General features: G+C 47.2%; 1 protein-coding gene across 1 annotated transcript in view; it reads right to left on the reverse strand.

The window, feature by feature from the left end:
• Positions 1-2,271: 2,271 nt before the first annotated feature.
• TDRD15 (tudor domain containing 15) overlaps positions 2,272-12,648 on the reverse strand; it is a 112,879-nt gene continuing 102,502 nt past the window's right edge. The window contains exons 2-3 of the mRNA XM_052648270.1: positions 3,722-3,879; positions 2,272-2,397 (exon numbers count right to left, since the gene is read on the reverse strand). Of these exons, the coding sequence (XP_052504230.1) occupies positions 2,272-2,397; positions 3,722-3,879 (284 nt within the window). The remainder of the gene's footprint in view (positions 2,398-3,721; positions 3,880-12,648) is intronic.

A 12,648-nucleotide genomic window follows, 5' to 3' on the forward strand; every position in this document is an offset into this window, starting at 1 on the left:
GTCCTTAAAAGATACACAGAGAGCTCTCTGTTTTCCCACTATAGCAGAACACAGCAAGAAGACTGAAATCTGCAGACCATGAAGAGTATCCTCATCAGGAACTTAAATGGCTGGCACCTTGATCTTAAGACTTGCGGCACTATAAGACATAAACGTCTGTTGTTTAAGCCACCATGTTGTCATGGTGTTTTGTTTGGACTGACTAAGACAAAAAAGGAAGGCCAAAGCTGCTAGCTGCAAAAAATTCTACTCAGGCACCCATGAACACCAGTGGCAGCTAATTTCAAGCTGCCTGGTGGAGAGAGCAGAAATCCCTCTGATGTAGGTTCTGTGTCTTTTGTTTAATTCAGCCAAGGTGGACTGGGACCTGCTGGGTACTCAAACTGCACTCTCTACAGAAGGTTTCTGAACTCCAGGACCCTGCATTCCAGTAGGCCAGGCACCAGACTTCAAGATTAAAGGAGGACATGGAGACATGTTCAAGTTCTCAAATGAACGGTCCGGGTGGAGCCTTGATACCATATTCAAAACTGCCAATTCTACATGCACTTTGCTCTTAGCTCTGTGGAGTGCTCAGAACAAAATTATTTCAGCAGAATAAAATTGACCACCCTTTCCCCCTGCTCTTGGGTGCTCTGTCCTCTCCCATCTGGATCGCAGCCCAGAGCTTAACCTGCTGACAGGAGCACAAGACCACAGTGTCACCAGCAGCTAGGGGGAGTCCTAGGCGGCGCCAGGCTCCTCCTTAAGGAGAAGGCTGAAGATTTCCTAAATCATACAAGGCTGCTGTGACAGCAGTCAGAGCAATATTAATCATCATGAGCACTGGCCAGAGAACGACTCTTGAGGACAGACACTGAGTCTTTCGCTTCACCGTATCCTTGACTGAGCCTGAACCCAAAATACTGTTCAACAAATACCTAAATGCATAGAAGGCTGAATGGAGGACTACACAGGTAAATGCAAGAATCCCTATTTTCCCATCTTCCAGGGTCACCGATGCCTTTTCTGTTTAAATTAGAATAGTCTAATTCCTCTTCTGTGGCTGCAGAAAGACCATGTCTCTGAGCAGGTCCCCTGTCTTAGTAGTGCTTTGAAGCCCAGGAAGGGTGGGCAGCCGACTGCCCCCAGGGTGGGGGCTGCTCCTCACTGCTCGGTCTACAGATGCTCTGAGCTCCTCCCTGCTGACTTCTGTCCTCGGGGCCCATCCCTGTGCTTTCTGCTCTGCTTCCCCTACACACGGGCACCCTCTCTCCTGTCTTCCCTAAACCATGGCTGACACTCAGCTGTAGAATTTCAGAACTCAGTGCAGTCTGAGAATGTGCCAGTGCTGAGAAGAAAACCCTCAAAGTTTAATATCAGAAGCCACAGCTTCTAGTGCTTGTCAACACAATGCAAGTCCCTGGTGGAAGGTGGATCCCTCTCTGGGCAACAAAGGCCCTTAGGGTCGTCATACATCTACCCACACACTCTACCAGCTGCTGGGGACACTAGCAGGTAGCAGTCCCTGGAGTTCTCCCATTCTCTCCAAATCAGGAGTCCTGCATCCTGCCTTCCTCAACTCCAAACAAAACAGTTCACCCAGAGCCCTTGCCCGGACCACAGTAAGCCCATAGACCTACACCATCAAGCAGAGTGGCTGCAGGGCCTCCTTTATCTTTGTCCCCCTCTTCTTCCAAGGTGAGGCTCTGAACTTGGTTTTACATAAGCAACAGGCTCACTAAAAAGTTCCCCAGGCCAGAGAACACCACTCCTTCAAAGACAGATTCTGCAGATTACAGATTAGTTGTGCCAAAGTGTACTTTTTAGCCACGTAAGTGTCTGGGATCTGTCCCAAGAGGGAGAAGAAACCCTGAAGGGCCTCAGTACAGGTGGCTGGGGCCACCCACCAAGCATCTCAGGGCCTGGCCTAAGCAGTGTCACCCACCACTATTCAGCGTCCCTTGTCCTTTCTCTGGCCTGTTCTGTGGAAAGGACTGAGGAGGAGGACTGTCAGAGCAGACAGGGCTGGGCGGCAGGAAGGCAGCAGCAAACTCTCTTCTACCACTGACATCTTAATAATCACCAAGTTTTCAAAGAAACTTCAAACCACAGGGAAACTTCCCAATGAAATTGACTTCCAGTGAAATGCATTTACCTCTCAGCTCTTCTCCACATGTACTTTATGACAGCATCACCAGTCTCCTGCTTCAGGATGAAATCTTGTTAGCCTGTAAAAGCAAAGCAGGATGGAAGTTAGTGTTAAGGGAAAAAAAAATGTCAGTCAGGCTCTTAATTGCCTCCGAAGCTGCTAAGGAGGTGCGGGGCGTCCAGCCCGTACCCACGGTGCCCACAGTGAGCCCACTGACCTGTGAGAATGGCCAAGGCAGCAGCCTCTCTGTGGCTGGAGGTGACAGGCTGCACACAGGAAGTGGGCAGGTGGATGGTAGTGCTGACTCCCTGCACAAGGCCCACCCAACTCTATGCCTCCCTTCCCCAGGGCCAGGAGTATTCTCTGCAGGGGACTCCCATCAGCTCCCTCTTTCAGGGAAAGGTCTGAAGTCATTTGCACTCTCCTGTCCTCTTCCCTAGGGGACCAGCTTTCTCAGCCTGAGCTCTCAACAGCAGCAGCAAGAAGATGGGAGAGGGATGTGAGAGAGAGAACCACTCTTTCCCGCCTCTGAAATTCTTCTTCATGGCAGCTTCCCTCTCCCAAGCATCCTAGGAGTCTGTCTTCTGCACAAAATACTGTTTTTCAAAGTTCTACTAATTCCTTTCCTCACCCAGAAAATTATCCTTGATTGTTCTAGGCAACAAAAACTTCTCCCTTCCCCAAAGTGAATTCTGTCACTCAGATTCAGCCTCAGATCTGGGCCTGGGAAGGCCTCTGGCCTCCCCTCCCAGTGTAACTGAGCAGAGGACTAACTGCTCACACACACCGGGCAGGGCATCTAATCCAGACCCACAAAGTACAGAAGATTTGGAATGTCATTCTTTTGTCTGTCTGAGAAAGACCTCCACACATGGAGAAAAATGCCCTCCCACTGAGGTAAAAACCCAAGGCCTCACTCGCTCCAGCTACTGATGGGGGCTGGTGGCCTGTCAGTGCTGGTTTTGACAACCCTACTTTCTGACCTCCTCTTGTTCTTAAAGTTCAAGGCTTTTCTGGAAGCCACAGGGGACAGGACCATGGTATTTGTCAAGAAAATCACATCTGTACCAGAGGGCTGAAAGAAGGCTGAGTGAAACGTGCCACCATGCGGTACCAGAGGCTTCAGAATGACAACTGCCAACACTCATCTCTCCATCACTGAAGTGCCTGAACACAGGAACTCAGAGGAGGGCCTGGGAGTCACTGTGGGGCCAGAGGTTGGGTTGGAGGTGGAGGAGCTGAGAAGATGGAGATTTAGCTGGGCCTGGGCCTTGATAAGTAATGGAAAACAGGGAGCTACACAGGAAAAGGCCTGGTCCTGGGAATCATGAAACGTGGCTTCCAGTCATAACTTGGATACAACACACTGCAGATCCTCCAGGAAGTCAGTGAACATATCAGAACCTTTGTTTTCCCAATTTCACTGTTAAATGAGGTAACAGCTAGACGCTCATGAGCTTTAACATACAATGAGAAAAGAGAACAATGCCCAGACTAGGGGTTAGGAGTGGAGGTGCTCTGGTGAACCTGGAGACCATTAGCTAGACCCAGAAAGCATCACTGAAGAGGAAAGGGGAAGAAAGAGCTTGCCTTAGGAGGTAGGGATGAAGGAGGGGACCGGGCAGGACAACTGCAAAGGCGGAAGTAGAGGAAGGTGTCTTCTGGGTTGGTTATGTGAGCCAGGATCTGGGGAGAGACATCCAGGCTGGAATATACTTTGGGACTCTGCGTGAACACGATGGTTCCATCTGGGAAGAGAGAGAAGTAACTGAGGTGGGGTGGGGAGTGAGTGTACAGAAGCAGTAAGGACCCTGAAGATCACCAAATGGTACTGAAGCTGGTAGAGCAACTATGTATCTCTTTCCAACTTTTGCTCAGTGACTTCATTTTCAAAAGTAGTTTAAAATTGGTGGTGGGGGCGGGGGTGGGGAGGTGGTGGTGGGACAGTATATACGCCACAGAAAACTGGAAACTAACTGGAGCTTGTTTCCTAGGAGCTGGTAATTAAACATTTACCACTGACCAAGGACATCTAATTTTAAGTGAGGAGATAAAAGGCCAGTAAAAGAAAGGACAAAACAGCTTCAAAGATGTAGGAGCAGAACCAGAGGGGAATGGTGTTCTGAATCCAAGGCAGGAGAGACAGCCCAGAGCAAAGGGCCTTCATGAGATGGAGCCAGTCCGGCTGAGCCACTCACACTCTGGCTAGCATGTCCTGAGGCTTTGGTCACATGCTGCTGGCCCCATGCTGGAAGGGGAGGTGACCCTAGTGTGGGTTTCTGTGCCTTTACCACCTGATCAGGCATCACCCGTGGCCTCACAGGACTAGAGACAGCACGGACTTTTTTCTGACATTTCCTCTACACCCTTGGCACTTCACAAAATGAAGGCATCATCAAGAAGCTATTTCACAACATCTGAATCCTCCTCTGACAGACAACATTTAGCCAGAGATGACAGAAAAACTTTATCCTTCCCCGGAGTGTAGACCTGAGAGTAACGTGGAGGAAGCAAAAGCCTAGTTTCGCAGCCAGATTGCACTCAGACCCTGCCTATGCACCCACCACCCCCAGACTCGTGACTCTCCAGGTTCTGGGAGCTTCTCGATTGTTCTCTGACTCTGGGGCCCGTTCTCTGCAGAATGCTGGCAGGCAGCAGTTATGTTATGTATCTGCTCCATGCTCAGGCAAGAAACCATTATGTTCACGGATCATTATTGACATCCTGACATTTGTCACCTTCTTTCATAGCAGTTAAATCTTGCTTTATCTGTAAATGTCACCATGTCATTTATTCATGAAAGGGGTCACATTCCTGAAATAGCATGCTTCAGTTTAAAAGGGGAGCTTGCCTTTCTTCGCAGTAGGTAATCCTCAAGCAAACTTTACTGCTGATAAGTGCTTTTTTTGTTGGAGTTTCTTGGCCTTAAATGACATCCTCAAATGTAGAATGCAGTTCTGTGTTTGTGGAAATAAAATCTGAATGTTGAACAAGAGAAGATTGTTGAGATTAGGGGAAAAAAATGAAGGTTTTTCTGTTGTTACCATATGTAATAAGCTGGGTGTAAACAGATTTGAATTTTTTTGAAAGTAAGCCATGATTTTAATAAGATTGTTATGCTTCTGGAAATACGCCTGTGGCCTTTTTGAATCATTTATGCTTCAGATACCTCAATAAGATGAGGGGCTTTTGAACCTTCCTGGGGTGATCCCTTAGCTGGGGACACTGGAGGAAAGAGCCCAGCACACGTGATGTGCTCATTCCTCCCAACCCCAGATCCCAAGGACACTGGCTGAGAGATGATTAGCTCTGGAACTTATGCTGGCAGGAAGAAATTTCTCCTTTACAAAGCTTACTTAAAGTTCACTTTAAGGAAACTATATAATTTATCGTCCAAACCCAGACACTTTCTTGAGAGGGAGAAGAGGCACTAAAAATAATTAACAGGTATTAATTGATCTACAACTACCGTGAAATCAAACAAAACAGGGCATATGGCCAGCCAAACTTTAAGGCTTTATCAACTGTCTTGTTGAAGAGGTTTACCTCCACCAGCTGCTAATTAACCATTATCCAGGAGAAGCTGTTCTCCCTGCACATGAGGTCCTGCAGCTATCTGCCTCCAACTCATTTTTCTAACCCGACAGTTCTAAAAGTGTGGTCCACGAATGGAAATGGCCTGAAAAGGCTGTTCAAAAAACGGATGCCCGGCATCTACTTCAGAGCTACTAAGTCAGAATCTCCAAGAATGTGGATCATGCACCTGTATGTTAACAACACCTCCCCGGTCCTCGAGGTGAAATGCACACTGAACTTAGAGAACCAATCGTTCTGATCCAAATCTTTTGTTCTCCCCACCTACTCTATGTTCTGGTCACACTGTGGTAATAGGAAGTGGGTGGGTAAATTCTTCTCTTTTTGCCTAGAAAAGTAACTTGCAGACGGGGTAGGAGCTGAAAATAGATTCTCCATTGTGCACAAATACATAGGCTGCGGCACTTCCCGCATAACGACATTAAACATCAATCTACTCCCTCGTGCAGAGTCATGTGTGTAGCCATCTCACAGCCACTAGGTGCAGATGACATGCACAAATACTATCTCGGAGGAGCTAGGAGATAAGAAAAGGGTTAGATGACATCAGGATCATCAAAAAAGGTGATCGAATGCAATTAAAATTGCTCAATGTTAGAAGAAGAAAGGGCGAGGGAGGAAGACTTTCCCAGGCACTAATGAGATCCTTTCTGAGTGTGATAGAGACTATGGCAACAAGTATCACAGACCACAGCTGAACCTGAGTTCCCATCGGTAAGCCCAGGCCAGGGTCACAGTTAAACAGATATCACTGCCTCAGACAATGTCCTCATTAGTTCACTACAGTCATTACTGCCGCGGCAACAGCAGAATGCCTTCATCCTGCTGATGGCCCTGAGAGCGCCCAGGTGGGTGGCTGGCAACTCAAAGCAGCAAGGCAGACAGAGAATTAGAGCACAGACTATTCGTGTGGTGCTTTCAGATGCATTTTCTCACCTCCCTCAATTCAATCATAGGTGGAGCTGAGCCCAAAGCCCAGACATGACCTATAGTCCCAGGTGCAGCTTCTCCCCCTGTTGCCCTTGCTTCTGGGAGGAGAACTTGGCACCAGCACTACAGAGAACATGTGTTAGGGCAGTATCTTCTAACGTTCCCCAGGCCCCTATAAAACTGAAACCCTCCCACCATCACTGAGCATGGGCATGGCCATCCTGTTGAACTCCAGCCTAGGCCAGTAGTCACTGTGGCCCAATGGTGAAAGTCCAAGAAAGAAATTGTCATGGGACCCGGAAGCAGTGATTGAGTGTCTACTTCAAGTCCATCTCAAACTCTGGACCTTCCATTTATAATTCTGTACCCCATCAAGGGAGTCCCTTGTCTAACCTTCAAATGCCTCTGCTCTCAATGTTTCATTCTCATTTAACTAGACAAATTCACCCTCAAGTTCTCCCCATCTACCCTAAGACTGGCATTTCACTGAACTTCATATTAAAGAGAGAGTTCTGTTAAAGCTCCAGACTACTGTCAAAGAATATTAGGCCAGGCCTACCCAGCACCCCTACCAGGCTTCCCTGGTGGCTCAGACAGTAAAGCATCTGTCTACAATGAGGGAGACCTGGGTTTGAGCCCTGGGTTGGGAAGATCCCCTGGAGAAGGAAATGGCACCCCACTCCAGGACTATTGCCTGGCAAATCCCATGGACAGAGAAGCCTGGTAGGCTACAGTCCATGGGGTCGCAAAGAGTCAGACATGACTAAGCGACTTCACTTTCACTTTCTTTCACTTACCCAGCACCCCCAAACTCTCTATATGGGTTCCCACCCCAGGCACCTCCCCTCAGGCACATCAAGACCCCTGCCTGGAGCCGGATACTGAGTGGGAGGGGAGTCAGGACACAGTTCCTGGTCTAGTGGAAGTTTCAGACCAGTTGAGAAGACAGAAAGGGTCAAGGAAGGGGGCAAATCTACACCAGTCAGACCACCTGACACCAGTTCTTCTGAGCTTCGGGCCTCTTAAGGACTATGTGAATTATTTGGAGGAAGTTCCTTACCTCCTTGAGCCTTAGTTTCCTACTAGATGGAGAGCATATCAATCTATGACATTCACTGTAAAATTGACCAAGGAGATGTATTTCTAGCTCTTTACACAGGGATAACCAGCAGGGATAAACGTTAATACCCTTTCTTCCGGCCTAAAAGTTAAATGTAAATATGGTCATCAGCTCTGAGTTAGGAGTAAAATTTTACTAACTGCAACAGGCTCATCCTCTCACTTGTTCAGTACCTGTGAGAGAGTAGATTAACCTGCAAATGCCTCAGGTTCCTCATCTGTGGACTGTAATTGCTGTCCCTCCAGCTACCTAGCTTCAGTTATCATCGAAAGAAAAGCACAAGGCACGTTTTAGAATGGCTGGGAGCTGGCTGGGAGACGGTTTTCAGAGAGGTGCAGGGTGGGGCTCTATTATGACCACTGGGATTGAAAAGACAGCTCTATTTTCTACTCTGTCTTTCTGTTAAATTGAACTTCAGCCCTGGAAATTAATATCCCCACTGCATTTTAGTGAGGTGGCTCTATTTTTACAAGCGCCGCAGAATCAAGCCCTGATCTGTTATGCTGTGACCTTTCTCCAGGCTCTGCATCAGGGAATCATAATTCAGGGCCGGCCTCAGCTTTGGAAACCTCCATAGGCCTTTTATGACATGAGTGCTATTGAATATTCTATAAAATCTCCTTGGAAAACTGGCCCACATTTCTTTATAATCTCCCCAGACTGTTTCTGAAGTCCCTCTATAGATTTTTTACTCTAAAAATCCATAGTGTTTCTTAATAAGGATCTGGGCCTCTCCTAAGGGATTGTGAAGAGGATAAGGCTGGATCGGGTCCCCGGGGGAGGATGAGGAGGGGCAACAGAAACAATTCTGTTAATGTTAAGCCCCTGGATGAGGATTCTGAGCTTAGGAGCCTGTCAGCAGGATACAGCCACTTCCAGTAGATGGACATGAAGGGAGGAATTGAGCAGTTGAGCCATATCCACCTCCCATCTCCACTGGATCCCATGTCCTCCTAACCTTGATAAGGAGAGGTCCGTGTATAGGAATCAAAGCCCCTACACCTTCTCAGATGCCCTCAACTGTCTCTTTCTTTCTCTTGATCAAACTCCACCTGTGCCAAGCTATCCCCTTGCTTCTGCATTTGTATGAAGTACAATGTCATGGGGCACGACATCTGGCTTTCTGAGCATTTTCTAGGGAACAGATCATACAACCTGAAAGTGCATTTTTGTCAGCTCCCTCTGGATGTAACCTTGACTAAAGAGAAATAAAAATGGAAGGAAACTGGGCAAACAAATACCCCTTTCCTCTTCAATGTTAATTGCTTCAAACAGTGGTTGTTTTTTTTCTTTGCAAACCTTCTCAAGAAGTCCAGGGTGCAAGGAAACATGGCTGTGAGGACCCAATGCATCTCTAACATGCTCAGCAGAAGCCTCCAACAGCACAGGAACACAGCATGGCACTGCTTTACATCTTTCCTTGCCCCACTTCCCCCTTTCTGCCTGCGCTCGCAACACCTCCATCTTGCAACTCCCAAACAAATGGTTAGTACCTTAATTCCTGCCACTGACACTGCTTTCACAAGGACCTGGGCTAAAGTACATGGCTTTACCAAGTGTGAAGGTCAAGCAAGTTGTGACAGGTCCCATCAGAGCCAGAATGTGATCCCGGGGGACAGAACTTCTATATGACTTATCTCTGTGCCACATTACACTGCTTTTGCTTAGCACAGGATTTGGCACATGGTATGTATTCCACAAGGAGCTGAAACATATGGCATCGAATTGAGTATATTAGAACCAGAATAAAAGCCTGAACACTGCACCCCAACCCCCCCCCCCCCCCACAAAAAAATGTTTTCTTCAAGGTGAATGAGTTATGAGACTCTGAGCTCCTGCCAGTACCACCTGATAGAATAGGGGCACTTCCAACAAGTCTTGAAAAGGGTCAAGCATCATATACTATCCTGGATTAGTCAGGGCTTTCCAGAGAAACAGAACCAAAAGGAATTCAGAGAGGATAGAGAGAGAGAGACTGATTTACTATGAGGGATTGCCTCACATGATTATGGAGGCTAAGTCCCACAGTCTGCCATCTGCAAGCGGGAGACCCAGGAAAGTCAGTTGTGTAAGGCAGTCTGCATGTGAGGGTCTGAGAATCAGGGAAGCTGACAGCATAAACCCCAGTGTGAGGGGAGGGGAGGATTGATGCCCCGGTTCCTGCAGTCAGAGAGGAGGTGCTGAAACCTCCCTTCCTCCACAGTGTCCTTTGCTGACTCACTGCAATTCTAAAAACTCTACTCCACTTGGAGCACAGATGGAAACCCAGCAACATTAAGAAGGCCTCTGGATCTAAAAACAAGGAATTCAAAAGCCTGGACTCTAAAGAAGAGGTAGTACCACCTCACTAATTCCCTGTGGACTAAAAATCAGGTTTAAAGATACAGATGTCTCATGAAGATTTCCTGGTCCCAGAGTTCAAGAGGGCAGTGACAAGGATTATCACTAAAAGGAACAGCACTTAGAAATTAGAGCCAATAGAGACACTTTAGGACAGAAGCTGAAAATGGATGCAGCTTCATGCCAGTGTGTGTCACTATGTTACATCCCTAGGTGAAAATGGATATTACTAAAGACCAAGATAATTTAGAGGTATGGAGGGACTAAGCCATGAAACAGCTTCATTTTACAGATAGGAAAACTGAGGCTCAGGGAGGCTGGAAAACTGGGAATTGGGCCAAAGTGTTCTCATACAAAGCCCACCATGCCCACTTCTTCCTCCAGATGAGCCACCCAAGGTGAAATGGTGACTACAGCTTTAAGGAGGAAAGGCAGATGACAATTTATCTCTTCCAGAAAGTTTCAGAAAATATAGGCATCTAACCAAGGAGACTTAAGAGATCTGGAGAACACTTTTGTAGGGCAGCTCCTTCCCCAAGGACACAAGCCAAGCAGGGGTCTTGATACCGGTGGGAGAGAGGGGCAGAGCTCCAGCTGTGAAAAAGCCAGAGAGCTGCCCCAGTGCTGCTAGTGAACTCAGCCGGCAGCAGCAGGTCTGTCTGCCTAAGATCTGGCCTCCCATCTCTGGAGACCTAAAGAACTAAAACTCACGTATGGCCAGAGGCAGGGAAATCACCCAGCAAGCCTTGGGCACGCTACTGGATTTGGGCAGCTCCTCTGCTGAATTTTAATGAAGTAATTAAGAGCTAGATAATAGAGCTGGGGCTCTGCAGAGCAACACTCATGGCCCTAACCTCTTTGATATGTTCCTGCATCAGGAAGCAACTCTATCACTAAACGGCTTCGTTAATATTCCAGCCAGCTCTCTGCCTCTTAAAGTGATCTACACCAAAGTTTGTTAGTCTTTTAAATTACCTGATGAAGTCCCTTGGAAAAAAAAAAGAAAAGAATGAATGCATTCTGGGGAAAGAACAACATCACAAGGGGAGCTAGAAGAAGCAGATCAGTTAGGCTTGTTCATATTTTCTCTAGTCCGGGTTATGAACAGAAATAATGATGGGACCACTTCATCCATTCTGATGGGGGACATGGCTTAGGGCATGGCAGCCAGGGCAGCTGGAAGCCTGTCTTCACCTGGGTTGCCTCTGCCACTTGGCAGATACCTGGACTACTGGACAACACAGCTGTTAACTCCTTGACCCAAAATAAAGAAGCTGAATGCCTGGGCTCCACATGGCCAGAGGGCTTTCTTCAGAGAAACCTACTCTTCTACCCCAGAGGTTTACCTTTGTCACTCAAGGTGCGGGAACAGAGAAAAGTTGGGTCTCACCTGTGTGTTCTCTCCTCTTCTTTGCCTTCTTGGTCCTTAAGGCCCATTTGACACCTTACCTTCCTGAGTCCTTTCCTGTATAAACCTACAAGCTTAGAGTTGGGACCTCAGAGTTTAATTGACCCCAGTCCCGCTCCTATATTACCACTTTAAAAAATCCTTGATAAAGAAGATCCAGATTCTGTTTGAAAGATTCCAAGGACAAGGAGCTTGCTATTTCAGAAGTTCAGTGTCAAGCATTTCTTGTCATAAAAATATACTTCCACTGAGAAGAAATCTGTTTCCTGATGACCTCAATGACTTAGAAATAGGTGTTTGGTGTAGCCAAAAGGGGATTCCCTGATGGCTCAGTTGGTAAAGAATCGCCTGCAATACAGGAGACCCCTGTTCAATTCCTGGGTTGGGAAGATCTGCTGGGGATGGGATAGGCTACTGACTCCAGTATTCTTGGGCTTCCCTTGTGGCACAGCTGGTAAAGAATCCACCTGCAATGTGGTCAAAAGGAGGGAGCAAAAGGGAGCTTATGGTGACTGGACAGTTCTGTATCTTAACTATGGTGGTAGTTACATGAAGCTATGCATGGACCTACACACACACACACATAAGTGAATGTAAACCTGATAAAATCTGGGGACTTCCCTGGCAGTCCAGTGGTTAGGACTCCATGCTTTAACTGCCGAGGGTGTAGGTTCAGAACTTGACCATGTTGGCACCCTGATCTCAGACTTTACAGGCTTCAGAACTGTGAGGAATAAATACCTGTTGCTTATGCTACCCAGTTTATGATATTCTATGATAGCAGCTAGGACTAAGATAAAAAACATTTCTAGGTGTATTCTCTAGCAAATTTCAGAGAACAAAAGCTACCACCCAACAGTCTTCACAGCCTCGGGGCATTCCTAAATTTTCTCCTGGAGTTGGCCTTGCCCTGGGTGGGCTAGGTCTGCCCTTCTCATGGCCTTTTCTCTGATTTGCATCTTGGATGCTCTTTAGAAAGCCTTGTTTTGAGAAATAAGCCCTCTCTAACCTGGCTGTGCTTCAATTTATTCCAATAAGATCTAACACATCAACCCTTTACTCTGAAGAAGGCACAAAGTTAAGTATCAGGAGCAGAACACGGAAACCACGCCCATCCTGTGCTCT

The sequence above is a fragment of the Budorcas taxicolor genome, chromosome 11 (genome assembly GCF_023091745.1).
Source record: "Budorcas taxicolor isolate Tak-1 chromosome 11, Takin1.1, whole genome shotgun sequence".
Taxonomy (NCBI): Eukaryota; Metazoa; Chordata; class Mammalia; order Artiodactyla; family Bovidae; genus Budorcas; species Budorcas taxicolor.